Raw genomic sequence first — 20,819 nt, forward strand, 5'->3', positions numbered from 1 at the left:
CACAGAAAAATCATTTTAATTTATAGAGTGCATACTTTTGTAAAAACTATTAAATGCTTAGAAATTTTAAAAAAACAACCGAAGGTTTTAAAAAAAAACAACCTGAAGGTTGCACAGTTACCATACCACTCTGCCCTTGAAGGTATTAAAAGAAATAACCCCAAATTCCAATAAACTGTAGCACTCAATGAGTCTCTGTAATCCATACCTTCTCAAATATAACCTAGAAATAAACACCCATAAAACAACAAAAGAGATTAAAAAATTATTGGAGGAATTTATTGCCTGCCTCCATGTCTGTAAACATTTCATGGACACAAAATACAATCATTCAAATTCCCTGGAAACCACCTATATTTTTGCAAGAATTCATTCTGGCCAACAGTTGGGAACCAAGAACAGGTCTAGAGCTCCTAATTTAGGCAGCTGTCCCAACACAAAATCACAGGAGCCAGAGGTGAGTTCTCCAAAGCTGCACCTGTGTCTGCAAACATTTACACAAGACCCTTGAATGGAGAACATGCCTTGTAGGGCAAATTCAACTTTCCCAAATGATACTTCTATAAGTTACTACATCTCATCCTCTACATCTCTGTGAGGGATGATGGATTAGTATTAACTGTCTTGCAAATACACATACAGAAACTCAGGTAAGGTCAGCCTTACTCAGTAGATAAACTCCAAACATGAAACCAGCTGGGTCAGCCTGTCATAACTGGATCCCTCCTGCATGTAAAGACAAAGGTTGTCTGCTTGGAGATGGAGAAGAGTTCAGCATAGCTCGCTTTGGGGCCAACTCAGAGCATGGGTGAACCAATCCTAGCTGTCCTCTGACAAATAACAGCTGGAGTCCTGCCAGGAGCTCCTCCCCCAAGCACTTGGCTCCACAAGGCAAACCTCAGAGAAGTACAGGGGAAAAGAGCTCTCCATTTCTCAGCAGGGGACACCCTGGTCCCCACTGCCACTTTGTTTGCCCTCCAAGGAAAAACCTCTCAATACCAGGTCCAGTAGCAGCTGGATGGGATCACTCAGAACCCAGCCGAGAGCTAATTCCCTCTTGGCTTCAAAATCCATCCTATGCTGGGGCTGGGATTCTACAAACCACATTCTGGCTTTGTGCCCTGATAGGCTCAGCCCCCAGGGGGTGCTAGAAGGAATCTGCAAGGCTAAAGGAGGAAGTAGGAAGTGGCTCCCTGCTCACTTCCTGTTTGCTTCCTGTTCACTTTCTATCAGCTTCCTGTCCCTGCCAGCAGGTTGCTAACCCTAGCAGCGCTTTTTCTTCACCCAGGCAGTGGCAACTCCTCCCAGAAACATTTCAATGCAGTTTTTGGTTTTTCCAACACTCACAAAAGCAGCCTCATGGGGGTCCCCTCAGAGACACCAACAAAACAGCTCCCCTATTCAGAGGAGGGGGCACCATCCCCACAGGACTCTCCTCGGAGCTCAGAGATACCAGCTGCCTTGAGTGGCATCCCCACTACCCCACCTCAGAAGTCTGAGATTCAGCCCCATGTCCCTTCTCCAAGCAACTACCTTTCAATGAGTCCAGCATCTTCCCCTTGTTCCCAAGCCTCAAGTGTGATGCCTGCTTCCTGTGGTGCTACCTCCATGGATACCTTTATATTCCCTTCCTGCCCTTTACTGTCACCTGGTTAATCATTCTTTATATTATCTCTAATAAAAGAGCTTGTGTGATTCCTATCTCCTGCCTGGACCCAGACAAATCACCCACATTTTGGTCCTGAGAATCTGTAGCAGAGACTAGAGCCGGGGACTGCCCAACCCCACCAGAGAGCAGTGTGGGAGGGGACACACTCACCCACCCACCTATAGCTTACATTCTGATCTGGTTTCTCTCAGCCAAGCTCTGCATGAGCAAGAGCAAGTTCAGATTTAAAGGACACCGTCAAATGAGTGGTAAATGGAGCTTAATTGCTGTACATTCTTGGGGGATGGCTGCAGGGACCCCTGGCTAAACATTTGCATGTTTCTCCTTGTTGGTCAGTAGCGAACTGTAGGGAGCATCCTCATCATAGGCTTTCGGGCAAAGATGATCTTGTTATAGTTTTCAGTTGGACAGTCTCTGGAATCCGTACGTAAGTGTGTGGGTTCTGGGATCATGGTAGGAGCCATGGCCGATACCGAATAAGTGCCCCACATGGATAATGTGGATTCTGACAGCGTGTCTCTGAACACAGCTTTGCCAGAAGACTTGGACGACTTCCTCCTTTTCAGCTGAATGACACTGGAAGGTTTATTCTGCCTTGATGCCCAGGGTCTTTCCTCGAGGGCACGCATGCATTCCAGTTGTCTAGTTTCGCTTTTCTCAATGAGTCTTTTCACTGTCTGAGAGGTATAGGTGACATAGGCTGGCCAGGGGTCATGTTTTTCAAGCAGCTTCCGGGGAAGTCCAGTGTTTTCTGTGAGTCCTACCAACAAAGAGAAATGCAGGCCATTTAGAGGCAGTCACATGCAATAGCTTGATTCTTCAAAAAATGAGAAGGCATTAGAACCAGATTTTGAAGTCCTCCCTATTTTGCACCCCTTGTATTCAGTAGGAATAAAATCCAATTCAAAGTGGGGGAACAGAACAACATCCTAGAAAGTCTATCAATTAAACAACGACAGAATGGTAAGGAGCAAGAGACAGAGTCAAACAGACCTGATTGATTTTAAATATTTGCATAACCTCAAATTGTGTTACCCCTGAACTTCTATCTTTTCACCAATAAAAATGGTTAGTCTAAGGCCTGAGAACTAAAGAAAGTAATATATTTCAAGGGCTTGGAACAGTACACTTAGTGCTTGAAAGCATGGGTTCTGTACTTGTCTGCTCCAAATTCCTACTCTACACTCTCCATAGCTGTGAACCTTGAACAAGTTTCTTAACCTTGCTAAACTTCAAGTGCTTAATCTGTAAAATGGTGATTAGAATAAGACAAAGTTCATGGAATTTTCTTGTGGATTAAAGATAACTTATGTAAAGCTTTTAGCACAGTAACTAAAACTTTCGGCTATGTCTCAGCAGGGGACACCCTGGTCCTCACTGCCACTTTGTTTGCCCTCCAAGGGAAAAACCTCTCAATACCAGGTCCAGTAGCAGCTGGATGGGATCACTCAGAACCCAGCCGAGAGCTAATTCCCTCTTGGCTTCAAAATCCATCCTATGCTTGGAGATGCTGGGGCTGGGATTCTATAAACCACATTCTGGCTTTGTGCCCTGATAGGCTCAGCCCCCAGCGGGTGCTAGAAGGAATCCACAAGGCTAAAGGAGGAAGTAGGAAGTGGATCCTCCTTATAATTCTAGTACACCTTATAAGGTGTAATTCTAGTTACACCTTATAAGGTGTAATTCTAGTTACACCTTATAAGGTGTAATTCTAGTTACACCTTATAAGGTGTAATTCTAGTTACACCTTATAAGGTAGGTATTCTCTCATTTAATAGAGGACGAAACTGAGGCTGACTAGCTTGCGCAACTAACAAGTGGTGGGTTTGAACTCAAGCTTAACAAGGCTCAAAAAAACCAAAGCTTTTCACTGTGGTTGCTGGCCACAAGTTTGTGGTGTTTGCTGAGGGGGGCGGGTGTTGCTAGAAATTCAACCCATTAGTTTATCAAGCAGCCTGTTCCTTTACAGACCCAAAATCACGGGCATGTCAGTCCTTCCCATCTTTCATTAGCAACGTTACTCTATTTAGCAGAAACGATTCAATTTCTCTCCTGCAGCTGCTACCTTCCTCTGTGTTCTTATGTGGTGCATTCTTTCCCTAATTCTATATTTCTTTGGTCATTTCAACTGGAGTTTTGCAGGGAGGGGAGTTAAAAGAGTCATGTTGCCATCTCCAAATTGAATGTAGTTAAAAAAAAAAATGCTGTAAATGGGGATAATCAAGTGAAGTGTAGGTCGTGTAGTTATTCCCACGCTGCCTCGTAGCTGTCCAGGAGCTGGAGCTTGTCTGGGGACAGATCTGTCAGTAAAGAATGTGCTGTAGAAGGATTCCATCTCCCTGTAAAAGTCATGTGTGACATTACCTCTCACTAGAAACTTCCCAGCAAGGCCTTCAAGCACAGACTGTTCACCCTTGCCTCTTCCAAGCAAATGTAAAGATCTTGTGGGATAGGGCATTTGCATGAATCTGGCAGAGTGAAAACTCAAACGCCTGGACCAAAATGAGCAGCAACCCCATTCCATCTCCTGAACATGCTTTGTTCTCTGCCAGCATAACAAGAGTGGCCGGCCAGTGGCCTCTTCCCACTGCAAATCCTCCAACCCTAGACAGCCCCAGTGCAGGAGCTTCCACTGGTAACACTCCCAACCCTACCTTGTTCTTTCTTCATCCTTCTTGCATCCATCTTCTTTTTAATATTTACTGATTTCTTAATATCACAGGTCCAGATTCCTATGGGAAATATACACTTGTTAGCCAGAGCCTCCTCAAACTGGCCTGAGCTTAGGAAAGTGATTAGTAGCCACCCTGGGGGGTCCTAGGTCCTATATAGTCTCTGCATGAGGCTAAGATGACTCCACCCGCTGAGAAGAGGACATGTTTTCTGTGGAGCTGGAGACAGGCCAAGTGAGCCCCGCAAAGGCCTGCAGGCATGGCCTTGCTCAAGAGCTGTAGACTGTCATGATAGTCTCTTGGTGTTCTGCTTTCCAGTCTCCTAGTTTTAAAGGAGAGAGGCTGGGTAGGCTGGGAGCTGTGTGGAGGCTGGTCCACAGAGATGAAGTGAAAAAAAAAAAGTCCTCATTTCAAAACCTTTCTATCTCCTCTACCAGAGTCCGAGAGTGGTCACATTACTACAAGCACGACATCCAACCTGCACTTCTCAGCCTGGAATCAGGGACAGAAGGTAGCAGAGATGCGCGGCGGCCAGGGGTCAGCTACTGGGGCCCCAAGCCCAGGGTGAAACATGGAAGTCTAATGCTCTATGCAGCCATGCAGGGGGAAAATCTGATGGAAACCATGGTGTAGTGGTTCTCAAACTTGAGGCAGCATCCACCCGGAGCGCTTATTAAAGGCCAGATTGCTGAGCCCATCTCCAGAATTGCTGATTTAGCAACCACTGTTTTAAACCAAAAGGGAGAAAGAAAAAAAAAACTACTGGAGATTTGTAAGATTATATTATTAACTACCTAGAGACAAGAAATGAGTCCAGGAGATCTTTTTTTGGTTCCTTTCCAGCTCTAAGACACATGCACATGCCTAAGAGTTCATTCCATTTCTATATTCGATTTTGCCACCTCTGTGGCCCTTAAGCACTTAAAAGTGCCATGAAGCATTTCCACTATCACCTGCAGAAGCCCATTGAAAAAGAGTCTCAGATGATTCTGAACGGCTCCCAGATGATGCTGGTGCTTTTGGTCTGGAGATCACACTTTGAGAACCATGGGTCGAAGGCAGTGCTTCTCAAATTTTACCAAGTACTAGAATCACCTGGAGACCTTGTGCAACCACAGACACCCAGGTCCCACCTTAGAGATTCTGATTCAGTAGGTCTGTTTTGAGGACCTGAGAATTTGCATCCCTAAGTAACTCCTTAATGATACTGATGTTGCTGGTCTGTGGTTCATACTCTGCGTAGTCCCGGTTTAGACTGAGTAGCGGGTGTTAAGCCTTTTTTATCAGTTGCCACGTACGTGAGGGCTGATTCATTTCTGCATGGAACACTCCTCCAAGATAAGCAGTTCCCAGGTTTTTCATCCCCCTTTTTCCCTAATCAAGGAACTATTGTGGAATGGTAGTGAGTGTGTCATTGACAGGGTCAACTTTAAATTCCACTATTTTTATAGAGTAAATTATTCACACATTCCAGCATTTTATTATAACACATCTATCAAAGGATGGCATCCCGGAGATTCATTCATACTCCCCAAAAAAGGCTCTTTTTGTCAAACCTATTTAGAGACAGATCTTACAGAGTCCCTGCTGTGGCTATCAGTGCCAATCTTCCACAACAGTGCAGTTCTAGAAGAATTCACAAGGTCATTATTTTGAGGCTAGGGAAGAAATAATGCTCAAATAGTCATCTAACCTAGAGAAAGTTTCATGTCATCATTTTTTTTAATTGTAAGGTAAAGCATCTTAGTTCTCCTTCTAAGACCTACCATAAGGCCTCAGAATTTAAAGTCACCCATTCCAAGTCCCCATAACATACAGCATGACATGCAAGTGGCCACCCAACTTGGGCCTGTCCACCTCTAGTGAAAATAGAACTCTTTACTTGTCTTCCATATTTTAGCATTGTTAGAAATTTCTTGGCTGGGTGCAGTGGCTCACGCCTGTAATCTCAGCACTTTGGGAGACCGCGACAGGCAGATCACCTGAGGTCAGGAGTTCGAGATCAGCCTGGCTAACATAGTGAAATCCTGTCTCTACTAAATATACAAAATTAGCTGGGCGTGGTGATGCATGCCTGTAATCCCAGCTGCTCAAGAGGCTGAGGCAGAAGAGTCACTTGAACCCAGGAGGCGGAGGTTGCAGTGAGCCGGGATCGCGCCACTGCACTCCAGCCTGGGCAATGGAGTGAGACTCCATCTCCAAAAAAAAAAAGAAAGAAATTTCTTCATCTTCTCCTCTGTAAAATAGGATGCCAGATGGTGGAAATATGTTTCAGCTGGCAATATTTGGAGGGTTTGGGAGTCATTCCTTTCATCATTGCTTCTAAGTTTCTAGTTGATGAACCCTGAAGCCTCAGGAAAGCCTAGTCTTAGTCAAACATTTGTTTCCAGACTTGTGTGCATCTGTGTGACCCATCATCCTGCTCAGAGCCTCTGGCCAGGACTCACCTGACCCCTACAGCTGTGCTGTGTGGCTGATAGGACAAGTCTACGAATGGTGGGTTTTTCTCATACCTGCTGAAGCAGGGACTAGGAAACGATAAAAAGAACCAAGGGAGGGAGTGTTTGGGACTGCCTCAAAACTCATGGGGAGGACTTGTTTGTTTGAAAATAACAGGAGACAAATAGTTGACATTAAGTCTGAAGAGAAGCTGTGGGCTTTTATAATTTCCTTCAATTCCAGCACAAAGGTTCCATTTTGTGTCCCTGTAAATGAAATGCAAACCAGCAGTCTACAGACAGAAACAGCATTGACGGGAGGGGCAGGAGGCAGAGCGTTGAAGCGGCTTTCTTGTTTTTCCTACAGACACAAAGCCCATGTTCAGACCACTGGGCTTTCAGGGCCAGCTCCCCACTCCCCCCACGCAATCTCTCATCCCACCATTTTCAGAATCTAGTCTGATAGACTGGGTTTGGCCTAGATCATTCAATTACCTGGAACGTGAAACAATCAACCTTGATCACCTTCCTTAACGTCTTAGGACCTCAGTTGTCACTTACAAAATGAGGATGAGGATGAACTCCTGTCCCAGAGAGACACAGTTCTGTAATTTTTTTTCTTTCTTTCTTTCTTTTTTTTTTTTTTTTTTTTTTTTTTAAGAAACAGGGCCTCACTCTGTCACTCAGGCTGGAGTGTAGTGGCACGATCATAGCTCACTGCAGCCTTGATCTCCTGGGCTCAAGCAATCCTCCTGCCTTCACCTCCTGGGTAGCTGGGACTACAGGTACACACCACCATACCTGGAAATTTTTTTTTTTTCTTTTTTTTTTCTGTAGAGACAGGGGTCTCGCTATTTTGCCCAGCCTGATCTCAAGCTCCTGGGCCCAAGCGATCCTCCCACCTCTGCCTCCCAAAGTGCCGGGATTATAGGTGTGAGTCATAACACCTAGCCCACAGTTGTTTTAAAAATGTCTGGAAATTGCTTCCTTTGCCACGTCTGCTGCGAGAATGAAGACCGTTCTCAGCAATCAGACTGCTAACATTCTAGAAAATGTCGACATTACTCTGAAGGGACACACAGTTATCGTGAAGGGCCCCAGAGGGACTTCAATCGCATCAGTGTAGAACTGAGTCTTCTTGGAAAGAAAACAAAAAAGGCTCCGGGTTGACAAATGGTGGGGTAACGGAAAGGAACTGCTACTGTTCGGACTATTTTACTCATGTACAGAACATGATCAAGGGTGTCACACTGGACTTCCATTACAAGTTAAGGTCTGTGTATGCCCACTTCCCCATCAACGTTGTTATCCAGGAGAATGGGTCTCCTGTTGAAATCCAAAATTTCTTGGGTGAAAAATACATCCGCAGGGTTCGGATGAGACCAGGTGTTGCTTGTTCAGTATCTCAAACCCAGAAAGATGAAGGAAACGACATTGAGCTTGTTTCAAATTCAGCGGCTTTGATTCAGCAAGCCACAACAGTTAAAAACAAGGCAATCAGGAAATTTTTGGATGGTATATATGTCTCTGAAAAAGGAACTGTTCAGCAGGCTGATGAATAAGGTCTAAGAGATGTCCAGCTACAGAAACAGTGATTCCTAAGACCTACTTGTGATATTTAAAAGATGCAATAAAAGACCTATTGATTTGGAAAAAAAATGTCTGGAAATTAAAATGCTTCTAAACCCAGTGGTCCCCAAACTTTGCAGCACATTGGAATTACTAGGGATCTTGGAAAAATACAAATGTAGGCGCCCACTCCCAACATCGTGATTTGATTGGAATGGGATGCAGTACAGGCACTGGAATTAAAAGTTTCCCAGACAATTTCTCTGTGCAGCAAAATTTGGGAACTGCTGTTCTAGAATCTAAAACAAAAAAAAAATTGAAGAGTTATAAAATATTATTATTAACTACTTAGAAACAGAAAAAGAACCGGGCGCGGTGGCTCACACCTGTAATCCCAGCACTTTAGGAGGCCAAGGTGGGTGGATCACTTGAGGCCAGGGGTTCGAGGCCAGCCTGGCCAGCGTGATGAAACCCCGTCTCTACTAAAAATACAAAAATTAGCCAAGCACGGTGGCAGGTGCCTGTAATCCTAGCTGCTCGGGAGGCTGAGGCAGGAGAATTGCTTGAGCCCAGGAGAAGGAGGTTGCAGTGAGCCGAGATCACCCCATTGCACTCTAGCCTGGGAGAAAGAGAGAGAGAGAAAAAAAAAAAAAAAAATGGGTCCAGAAGATCTTTTCAGTCCGTTTCCAGTCCTAAGACACATGCTTTCACTCAAGAATCCCTGATTATAGTCAGCACTGCATCTCAAGGGCCTTTAAACATTTAAAAGGGCCATGGAGTATTTCCACAACCACCACCTGCCAATACAAAATTGACTTAGATCAAAGAAGAAGCAGTGGCTTTAAAGTACAGAGCTAAGGAAACTGTGGCCGCCATGGGATTCTCATGCAAATCTAATGATCTCACCCCTCTCTGGCCACAAGCTGCATCCTTATCTCAGGAAACCATCTTGCAAAAGGATTTTACGGGTTCCAGGCAGGATTGATGGATTAGCGCTCTGGCACAAATCGACCCCACTCAGACTTTTTGCCCCACTAATGCTGTGAAAGTAATGCCATTTACATAGTCATGATGAGTGGATTATTATCTCAATCTAGTGTTTCCTAAACTGTGTCCCACAGAATGCAAGAATCCTCAAAATGTTAATAGGTATTACTTAAAGAAAAAGAAGGGGCCCATGGCAAAAGCTGCCCTATAAAGCCATACAGATTGTTCAACCCAGGAGTCACCACATCTTCTAAATCTGCAAGATTTCAGGCCTGTCCTCAGTCAACTAAGTTAGAAAAAAAAATGCCATGTTAAAAAAATTCCTTTGGAGCAGGATTTTCAGAGTCTGTTATACGTTAACTTGTTCTGTAATTCTCCAAAAGGGAGAGTGAGTATGCAGCATCCCCTAATCTCATTTGACCAAGGAATCACTCATTCATTCATTCATTTATTGTGTGGGGCATCTCATGGTACTAGCAACCAGTGAAAAAATGTTCTTCTCCTGCCCTTGTTTTGGAGTTGCAAGCCTCAGAGAATGTTACGGAGTAAGAGGAAAGAATGATGAACTTGCTCGGGGTATAACAGGATCTTCAATGAATCACCTTCTCTGAAATCAGCTGCAGAGTCCCCAAAACTGTCCCTATGCAGAAGAACAAGCTCCACTGGAAACAAGACCTGTGTTCCCTCTGTTCAGCCTCTTTCTTCTCTTCTCTGCTCCAATCTGCAAGGCTTCTTTTGTTTGTCTCACCTCCCACTTTTCTCCCTGAGTCATCCCTAAGTGTCTTGCCTGGCCCCAGAAGGAGAATCACATTTTCTCAAATAGGAGCCTGATGCAAACCCTCATTTCACCTCTGCATTTTATCCTCTTTGACCTTCCATCTCCTCCCTACCGTCTGCTTTTTTCTTTATTTTTCCTACCCTTTGGCCACTCCTCATTTATTTTTGGCTAAAGAGGAAGCTGCCACTAAAGCCAGAAGTGTCTTGAAAAGCTTATCTCTGAGATCTGGAAAGATGCTCCTGAGCAAGGATCCACTTAGCAGAACGTGCAGTTTCCATGCTGATCTCCACCCGAATGGGCCGACAAGAGACCCACAGAACTGCCCATCTCACAGGACCAGCACATGTGCTGACTCCCGGAACTTCAAACTGAGAAACGCTGGGAAACACCGAGTGCACATCTATGGATTCTCAGTGGCGCCCCCTTCTGACTCTCTCCACTTCTTTACCCCGCCCCTATCCCATGGAAACTGTCACCATTGCCCCACCTCTACCAAATGGGTTCTGCGGGGTGCACACAAGAAGATGACCATTTCTTGTGCCTTTAGTGACACAGACACTGGGGAGCCTTGGGAATCGTAGAAATGTTAAGGCAAAGGGGAATGGGAGTGGGGAGGGGCGAGTTGGTCTTTCCGGAAAGAAGGCATCTCTCTCCCTCTCCCTATGCAATAATTTGCTGGACACCTTCTCTTCCTCTCTAGCGCCCCTCCCCAGAAACGAACACACACACGAAGAAGAAGAGAAACAAGTCCGTTACCGCACTATCTTTAAAAAGTCACACTGCATACAGTGGGCCATTTGGTAGTGTTAGGATGTTCTTATACAGACCATGCCTCTTTCTGGTGGATCAGCTGTCTCTAACCACATCAGGGTGGGGAGGTGGGAGTCTAATCAGAATTGCTCATCTTCTAACACAGACTTGGCATTACTGATTCATCACTTATGATGGGAAGGAGGGGATATGTTGCTTCTTCATAATGCTTCCATACTTTATTTTCTGTAACGATTATACGTGTACGTTGAGGGCATTTTATTTTCCAATGGTGAAAACACAGTTCAAGTACCCATGGCCATTCAACATATTCATTCATGCACACATGCACACATTCAAAAAACCTATACTGAGCTCCAAACATTACTCTTCTAAGAGGGACAGGTGCTGCACTCACCCAGAATCCACTGTGGATTTTCCACCTTTGCCGCTTACTTTGGGATCTACCCTTCTCAACGTCAAGGGTCCGCAATCCAGGTTTCCCATGCTGATAAATCCAGACTAATCATTGCTACCTGTGTTATGAGAAACAAAAGCAGAGGCCTCCCAATACATAGGACAATACATGTTCCATCAACCACTCTGCAGTCAGTTACTGACTAAGCATCTCATACATCAGGCAGGCACTGAGCCTTGGTTCAAGGAGCTCACAGCCCCATGAGGAAGACAGACCACCAGTTTCCTAATTCAACCTGGGTAGGGAGGAGTGTCAAGAAGGAGGTTCAAGAAGAGACAATGGTTGTGCTAAATCTCAAAGGGCAAAGGAAATGATGGGCAGTGGGAATGGTTTAAATGCCATCCTCAGTGTTTCCAAATCCTGAGTGAAGTGCTTCCTCACTCGGGATCCATGTTCTCCTTCCAGCATGCAGATAACACAGGCAGTTTCCAAACAGTGTGTTTTCTGCATGTGAATTAGAATGCTGAATTGGCTGAAGAAACACTTTACAAATTCACTGAGGGAAGAAGCAAGGCATTGTATACCTATCAGGTACAACCATGAATCTGAATTTTATATTTATCCAAGGAATATTCAATTATAAATATTAAATTCACACTTTAAGATGACATTGGAAGGCCCATTAAGCATAAAACACATGCGGTCATTATCTATTGATCTATTATCTACAGATCAAGTTCCAAATTTAAAAATAGAATTTCCAGAACTAGCCAAGCAGGTATAATCAGAGGAGAGCTTTTCAACCTTTTTCTTCCATGGACATTTTTGGGGTAGGCTTGTACACTGGCAGGCTGGACAAGTAGGAAAGATACGGAGAAACAGGCAGCAAGAAATAGCCCTACAAACTCACATTCAGGAAAGCAAACATGAAAGGCTTTAAGCAATTTGTGCTTAGAGACCCTCTCTCTGCCTGACAGCTCCTGAGCAGTGTGACTATTAAAATGTGTGCCCTCACAATGTCTAATCAATCAGAAAAAGGAAGTCCTGCTCCGTTGAAACAATAGGGACATTGTGAACCTGGAGAACACTTCAGGGAAACAGCCCGGCATTTCCCAGGACTGCGCTCAATCAATGGGCCAAGCCACCCTTTTTGAAATGCTTAAAGCACTAGGAATCCAGGCCAGTGTTTGTTTTGAAGAAGGTGACTTGCATTTGAGATTTTACCTAGAAGAAAAGAAAGTAGCTGCCTTCTACAAGATTCAGTTATTCCATCAGCCTATTGACAGCTTGTCCTCAGTAGCACACAGTTCCCCAGTGCATGCCAGAATGTGAGAAAATACATTCATCACCCATTGCACCCAACTCTTGAGTAATAAGCAACTCCCAAAATCTTGTCCCAGAAAAGCTCCCCATTCTCAGCTCCCATCACCAAGACTCTCCCCCTACACACACACACACATTCACACACTTATGCATATGCATGCACACATGTACATACACGTTTACATGCATGCAGTCACACACATACACACACACGCACTCAGTTCTCAACACCCCATCACTACCCACACTAACCAAGCTCTTATACCTTTAAATACCCCTTGGCACATTCTGTGTCTTTGCCCTGAATTATCTTCCCAGTCTCCACTTTTTTTTTTTTTTTTTTTTTTTGAGACAGAGTCTCGCTCTGTTGCCCAGACTCAAGTGCAATGATGCCATCTCGGCTCACTGCAAGCTCCGCCTCCTGGGTTCACGCCATTCTCCTGCATCAGCCTCCTGAGTAGCTGGGATTACAGGCGCCTGCCACCATGCCCGGCTAATTTTTTGTATTTTTAGTAGAGATGGGGTTTCACCATGTTAGCCAGGATGGTCTCGATCTCCTGACCTCGTGATCCGCCCCCCTCGGCCTCCCAATGTGCTGGGATTACAGGTGTGAGCCACCGTGCCCAGCCCCAGTCTCCACTTCTAAGGAACTGCACATCCTCCAAATATCCCGGCCCATAGCACAACCATGCAGAAAACACTTTCCTAACCCTTCCAGGAAGGGAATCACTCATGTGCTCTCGGAGGAAGGTGAGAGTGACTGTATTATAAATAGTGTGTGTCACAATTATGTTGAGAAATTGCCAGAAAGCAAAAGGTGTAGGGCTTTACTTCACACCTTGGGTAAACTGATGAAATTGCATTCAAAATCTGAAAAGCTGAGGATAAGAAGTTGAAATGTGGAGACGCACACCCTCTCTCCCTTCTGCTGCATACACCCCTGGGACTTCCCGCCAAGAACACTTTGTCAGGTCATCATCAGGGGACGTGCTCTCTCTCCTGGGCCTTTGCAGGCCTTTCAAGGAAGCGTTGTTCCAGAGCCTGGAGGCAGTCACTTTCCTTCCCCACTACTGCCATCCTCAAACCATTTTCCTTCCTTCCTCCTCCTCTGAAGCTTGTGCCCCCAGGCTACACCACCATCTCACCTGCCTGGTTGCTGCCAGCTCCTGAGCGCTGTCCTCTGCCCCTCAGTCCCTGACAACTTGAGCCCCAGCACACTGTCCTCCTTTGTGCTGTTACCCTGTCATCACCGTGGCTTCTTCATTGTCTCCTGAATGATCCGTGCAAACCTCCAGCCCAGCAGTCCTCGACCTGCTCACTTCCAATCACCAGGTCTTCCTCTCAGTCTCCACCACCCGTGCCTCTGTGATCAGCCCACTGTTCTTATCATCCCCAATAACCACACTACATCCAAAATCTAAGCTGCAAGCATCCCACTCTTACTCTTCCCTCCTCTATCCCTCCAGCTCACTCCCCAAGCGGTTCCCAGTCCAGCAATTCCTGGATTTCAATCCACTCACCCCACCTTCCCCTCAGTCTCCCCTTTGTGTTCCAGCTTCCTGCTTTATCTTGTTGATACCCCACAGCTCCTCGTTTTGGTCCCTTCCTTGCAAACAACCTTAACCCCGTATCCCTCTCCCATGTGCCATGCAAACACATATTTGCATGGCAAAGCCTTAATACCAGTTCAATCCACCTGAGGGGCTGTTTTGGGTGCCATCATCTCAGCAACTAAACTTGGTGGGAGGAAAACGCCACTGTGCCGATTGGTCCCACGTGGAGTAACAGCTAACATTTCTATGTCATGTGGTGCAACCAGGGCCCGCGCTAAGCGTATTACCTATAGTGACTAATTAAATCCTAACAAAACCCATATGCATTAGGTACTATTGTATTAACCCCATTTCACAGGCAAGGAAACTGGAGCCTGTAGGGACATTAAGCAGCATGTCCAAGGTCACACAACAATTAAGTGACAAAAAACAGGATTTGCCCTCAGGCAGTCTAGCTGCAGAATCCTTTTCTTTATAATTCCACACACTTGTTCCTCTATCTCCAAGTCAATCAACAGAGCTAGTCCAACCAACACTTCCCCTTCCTACTCTTTTCACTTTTCCACTTCCCAAGCAGCTCTTTCTTTTTTTAATATTATATTTATTTTAGATTCAGGGGTCCGTGTGCCTGTTTGTTACAAGGGTATATCATGTCATGGTGGGCTTGGGCTCCTAGTGAAACCATCACCCAAAATATTGAACATTGTACCCAACAGGTAATTGTTCAACCCTCACCCTCCTCTCATCCTCCTCCCTTTTGGAGTCCACAGTGTCTATTATCTTCACCTTTATGTCCATGTGTACGCATCGTTTACCTCCCACTTATAAGTGAGAACATGTGATATTTTATTTTCTGCTTCTGGGTTAGTTTACTTAGAATAATGGCCTCCAGCTCCATCTATATTGTTGCAAAGGACAGTCTTTCATTCTTTTTCATGGCTGCGTAGTATTTCATGGCATATATATGCCACATTTTTCTTATCCAGTCAACCACTGGTGGACATTTAGGTTGATTCCATGACTGCTATTATGCATAGTGCTGGGATAAACATATGAGTGCAGGTGTCTTTTTGATAAAATGATTTATATTCCTTCAGGTAGATTCCCAGTAGTAGAATTGCTGTGTCCAATGGTAGTTCTATGTTTAGTTCTTTAAGAAATTTTCATACTTTTTTCAATAGAAGTTAAATATTTTATATTCCCACCAAGCAACTATTTCAAACCTCCTCTTCACCTCCTTCTCCCTCCATTGTAGGTTGTCTTTGTCTTGCCCTGCTTTGAGAAAAATCCAAGAATCCATCAAGAACACCCTCATCTCCCACCATCACTCGTACCAACTCTCCACCATATGCTCCCCTGCACTCTGCCTTCCTTCCCACTACTGTGAATGAGGCATCCCTATTCCTGTCAAAGAACACCTCTCCACTTGCAACTCAGGCCTCTCACCTTCCAAAATGCAGTGGTCATGGATAGAGTTGAGCACTCACTCTCACATTCTTGAAATGTTCTCCTACCTGGTTTCCATGATGCCACAGGAGTGGAATCCCACCATCACTGAGCAAGCTCCTTCTCAGTCTCCATTGAGGATTTCTGGTCCCCTTCTTTTTTTTTTTAATCTCCACACATCCCCAAAGTGATGGCAATCAGTTTTGTGGCTCTACATCTCATCAATTTGCCAAATCTAACTAGACTGACTTCCTTCCCAAAGTCCAAATGTATATATCCAACTGCCAATATACTATATCTTTATTTGTATATCTAATAACCTCTCAAACTTTTCATGGTTCAAACAAACACTTGAACTTACTCCATAATATATTCCTCTCTGGTCTCTTCCATCTCAGAAAGAGGCATCATCATTCATTGAATTGCCCAGTTCAAAGATCTAACATCTCTTGCTTCTTCATTCAATATCTCCAGCCCATTATCCTCCCCAAACTCACCATGATTTAACTTCTCTACACCACCAGCCTCCTCTAAGACATGAACATCTATTAACTGAACTACTGAACACCTGCTACTGGTATCCCTGCTTCCACTCTCGTTCCCCTGTGATATGATTTGGCTATGTCCCCACCCAAATCTCATCTTGAATTGTAGCTCCCATAATCCCCATGTGTTGTGGGAGGGACCTGGTGGGAGGTAACTGAATCATGGGGGTGGGTGTTTCCCGTGCTGTTCTTGTGATAGTGAATAAGTCTTACAAGATCTGATGGTTTTATAAAGGGCAGTTCCCCTGCACATGCTGTCTTGCCTGCTGCCATGTAAGACGTGCTTTGCTTCTCCTTCACCTTCCGCCATGATTGTGGAGACCTCCCCAGCCATGTGGAACTGTGAATCCATTAAACCTCTTTCCTTTATAAATTACCCAGTCTCGGGTATTTCTCCATAGCGGTATGAAAATGGACGAACACGCCCTACAACTCCTTCTCCAAAGAGGACCCAGAGTGATTATTTTTAAACATGATCAGATTAAATCATTCCCCTGCCTAACATTCCCACAGCTCCCCTTCCATTTAGAAGCCAATGCCAGTTCCTTATGTCGGCCTGCAAATCCTCTTTGATCTGGCCCCTGCCTCCCCACAAGCCTTGGCCAGAGCAGCTCCCCACATCACCCACTGTGCCCGGCCACTCTGGCCTTGCCTCTCTTCTTTAAAAACATCAAGCTTGTTCCCACCTCAGGGTCGTTCCCCAGCTACTGCCTCTGCCTGGGCTGCATGTGCCTCTGATCTTCACATGGGTTGTTCCTGCTTAGAAGTCAGGATTCAGCCTAAATGTCAACTCCTCAGCCTTCCCTGACTACGTGACATCACCACCAGTCACTGTCACATCTCCTGTTTTAATACTCTGCCTAACACTATCCCTGCCTGACATTTCTTACGATTTACTCATTTATTTTCTCTTAACCAACTAGACTATAAGCCACATGACAGCGGTGATCTCATCCATCACATTCATTGCTCTGTCCCCAGGCCCTTGGGTCAAAATCATCAGATAAATGGACGTTACTGCAATTGTCTTAAGCAACTTCTCCTGGAATCTCCAGGGATCACTGGAAATCCAAATATCCAGCAGCTGCACACTTGCATGGGACACAAATGAAAAACACAGACTGGCTCACTTGGCAGTAGCCACTACTAGAGAAGGTAAAATGGCAAAAGGTGGGACATTATCCTGAAAAATATGACAAACAAATAGGATTAATCGAAAGGACTGGGTTCAAATCCTAGCAGTGCTCTTTACTGCTTTTAAGTGGGCAAATCCCTTGCCCTGTCTCTCTCTGAGCCTTAAAGTTTTCCCCCATCCATAAAATGGGAATGATACATGTCCCAGTAGGTTTATTGTGAAGATCGAATGAGACATTGCAGGTGCCTATTAAGGAGCAAGAACTCAAGCACATGGACCCGTGACAGTCCAGGATTCACGCTTTGTTGAAAGAAGAAATGAAACCTTGTCTAACATGAAAAAGTCCATGGGACCTAAATGTACCAAATTCTAACTCAAGCTCTACTCTGCTTTCCCTTCGAAACTCCATTTCTAGTCTCACCTGGTCCAATATGTGCTCTTACCAGGGCCAGGTGTCATCACCACCAAATATAGCTCCAGGGATATCTTCTGTATGTTGTTAATGGATGTTAGCTGCTTTTTCAAATGCATGGAGTTGCCTCCCTCATAATGATTATAAATTCACACACATGGTCCCTCCTCTATACACCCTTCATATCTCCTTCCCTTCCAGGACTGCTCCAGTGATACTTCTTTTGAAAGGCTGGCCCAGGCCTCTAGGTGGAATAGACAGGCCCTCCTCTCTGCTCCCAAGTATCTTATCTGAACCTTATCTATCAGGGCCGTCTATCCCATTATGTGTTATTTAGTTGGGATGTCTCTCTCTCTCTTTCTCTTTCTCTCTCTCTCTCTGTCTCTCCTTAAATTGTGTTTTTAAGGCTCAGAAGTGAAATCCTTACATTCCAAGCAACTCTTGGCCCACTGGAAGGATAGACTCTGGTCAAAACCCAAGGCCAGATTTGCTTACCTTGTTCTGATATCTTGCCTTCCTCTCTTCTCCCAGCTGAAAACTCTTTCTTCAAGTCCCTGGTGCAGCTCGTTTCACTGGGTTCCTGAGAAACACAGAATGAGGAAGGTTAACTGGCAACATTTTAATATAATGTAACTAAGACGAATGATTTGGGGGTGGAGGGAGAATTGACACTTAAATACATAAAAAATTGGTGCCTATAATTAAAAATTAAAATAGAAATTGTCCATTCCCCAGAAGTCACAAAAGAGGCCTCTTGAAATTGGGCAGAAACCTTTAATTATTCATTTCAAATGAGTCTTTCTAGGCACAAAGATACCCCAATAGTATACAATGAAACATAACTATCCACATAGAAAATATGTGTGGGTAACATGCCAGGAAATCCTGAAGTTCTGACAAAAGGAGTTTTTGTTGAGTCAGAAATCCAATTAAACAAAAAGGGTTTTAATGTGTCTTCTTGGCATGGTGGAGGGATGTGTCAAATACTTTTAAAATCCGGGAACGGGCCCTTCATGGAGCGTGTTCTGTGGCATCCTCTCCCCAACAAAGGCCTGGCCTTTAAAAACCACCCTCGTGCAGCATTGCAGAAAAACCACCCTCTCTTTACTGTTCTAGTGAGGTTCTGCAATATTATTGTGTATGGATTTCAATATCTGAAGACGGCAATTGATAGGAGAATTCACCACAGTTCCCAAAACAGTAAAACTGCATATTAAACAATTGTTTTGGGGAAAGTGTAGCATAGAATTCAGAGCACGAGTTCAAGACGGGTCAGTGACTTAGCTGTGTGACCAGGAACAAGGAACAAGACAGTTAAAATTCAGAAGCCTCAGTGTTCTCATCTGTAAAACAGAGGCAGTAAGAGGAACTATCCTTGGAGTGCCATGAGGATTTAATGAGATAATTCATATACAGCATTGGGCAGAGGGCACAGGGCACAGGCACATGGTAAGAGCCTATTGGCTGGACTGTTATCATCATTAATATGCAGGATGGCAATGTCTGCTGCAATGCCAAAACAATGCAGTCCAATGTTCAGGCTGGAGAAATTAGTACCAAGACACATCTCGCCAAAACTGAGTCACTACGTTGAAGATCAGGGAAGGGACTGGAGTCATAGGAGGTCAGAAAACATGCTCAGGGGACCCTTCAACACAACTGCTGCCACAGTGCTGTCTCTAAATCTCACCCATCCATCCCCAGCCACACTACTTTTCACGTCCCAAGAGTCCTGTTTATAGCATCTGCTCACCAAAAGGCACTCCCTAGAGCTCATCCCCCAGTCTAGGTGGGTCCCAGGCATCTATGCCCACTTACAGCCACATACGTACACATGTTGACTGAGGGAGGTTTCCAGCCAACAGGCAGCAATACACACAAGTGCACATATACACACAGCCCTGAGCAGAACATCCATATAGTCACTGGCATGAGAAAGAGTCTATGAGCCACACACACATGCTTGCATGAACGTGTACACACACAGGCACATGCATACACACACAGGCACACTCCTGTGTAACTCCCTAAGTCACCAGCCATGTCCGCTCTCCCTCACCCCAGCTTTGACATCCCTTGTCCCAGCTGACTTCTATTTCTCTTCTCAGATCATTGCAGCCCTGGTCTATGATGACTTAAGGAGCAAAACTGAGCCAAGAAGTCTCGCTAGATTCCTACTGGAAGTAATCTGGAGACTTAGATCTGCAAATAGCATGAAGGGGCTGTAGGGTAGAGCACAGAATTCGGAGGTTGGAGAACTCACGTTGAAACCCAGCTTCACCTCTTTATGTCCCATCTTGAGCAAGTTCCTTAGTCTTTCTGAACCTCAGTTTCCTCATCCCCAAGGTGGGAAACATCCTGCCCCATGGGATGTTATGATGATCCAATTGATGTAAGTAAAAGTATTCTACGATCCATAAGGAGCTTTGCAACCGTTAGCTTTTCTGGTAAACACCAAGAACCCTGGACTATTGGTATACATTCTATTCTATGATTTATGACTGGGGGTTCCTTCTGGAAACAAGAAAACTAGATAACATTGGCATCCAACGTGAGGACTAGATGACCTCTAGAGAGAACAAAAGTGTCACCTTGTTCAGAGAGTGACAGGGACCACAGTGTGGATGCTATCTTGGTCTCATTTGCTTTCCTCGGAGTGGAGCTGGGATGGGATGGGAGAGTGGAGAGTAAATGTAACTATTAATAGCTTAGAAACTCAGAAATTTTTGCCCCTGAGAAGTCTCTAGATGCTATGCCAACAAAGCTATCTACCTCCCAGGAGGAGTAAGGGTAAACATGGAAATCGTTTTCCTCTGCCCCTCACAACTCACGTCTTAACAGAACTGCAAGGGTGACAGAGCCCATAGGATGAATGGCAATTGGGCCCCTAAGGCTTATCCTAGGCAGGCTGTAAGATGGCTCCCAATAATCTCACCTCTTGGTATTCACATCCTTGTGAAATCCCCTCCCCTGAGTATGAACAGAATCTAATGACTCACTTCTAATAAACAGAATATGGTCTAAGTGATGGAATGTCACTTCTCAGATTAGGTCACAAAAAAAGTTGGCTTCCATCTTGAGCACTCTCTTACACTCTCTTTCTCGTTCATCTTAAGGGAAGCCA

At 44.9% G+C, this 20,819-nt stretch overlaps 1 protein-coding gene and 1 pseudogene across 4 annotated transcripts in view; one reads left to right on the forward strand and one right to left on the reverse strand.

Moving 5' to 3' along the window:
* CDRT4 (CMT1A duplicated region transcript 4) overlaps positions 1–20,819 on the reverse strand; it is a 73,326-nt gene continuing 52,507 nt past the window's right edge. For 2 of the 4 annotated variants that reach the window (XM_063655885.1, XM_054456460.1), the window contains exons 2-5: positions 18,191–18,275; positions 11,282–11,399; positions 4,324–4,401; positions 260–2,429 (exon numbers count right to left, since the gene is read on the reverse strand). In XM_063655885.1, coding sequence (XP_063511955.1) covers positions 2,002–2,429; positions 4,324–4,354 — 459 coding nt within the window. In that variant the 5' untranslated portion in view covers positions 4,355–4,401; positions 11,282–11,399; positions 18,191–18,275 and the 3' untranslated portion in view covers positions 260–2,001. Of the gene's footprint in view, positions 2,430–4,323; positions 4,402–11,281; positions 11,400–18,190; positions 18,276–20,819 lie in introns of all 4 variants that reach the window. The other 2 variants (XM_054456459.2, XM_054456458.2) reach the window with 2 other exon arrangements.
* LOC129016765 (large ribosomal subunit protein uL6-like) lies at positions 7,789–8,341 on the forward strand (annotated as a pseudogene).

This window comes from Pongo pygmaeus, chromosome 19, assembly GCF_028885625.2.
Source record: "Pongo pygmaeus isolate AG05252 chromosome 19, NHGRI_mPonPyg2-v2.0_pri, whole genome shotgun sequence".
NCBI classification, from domain to species: Eukaryota; Metazoa; Chordata; class Mammalia; order Primates; family Hominidae; genus Pongo; species Pongo pygmaeus.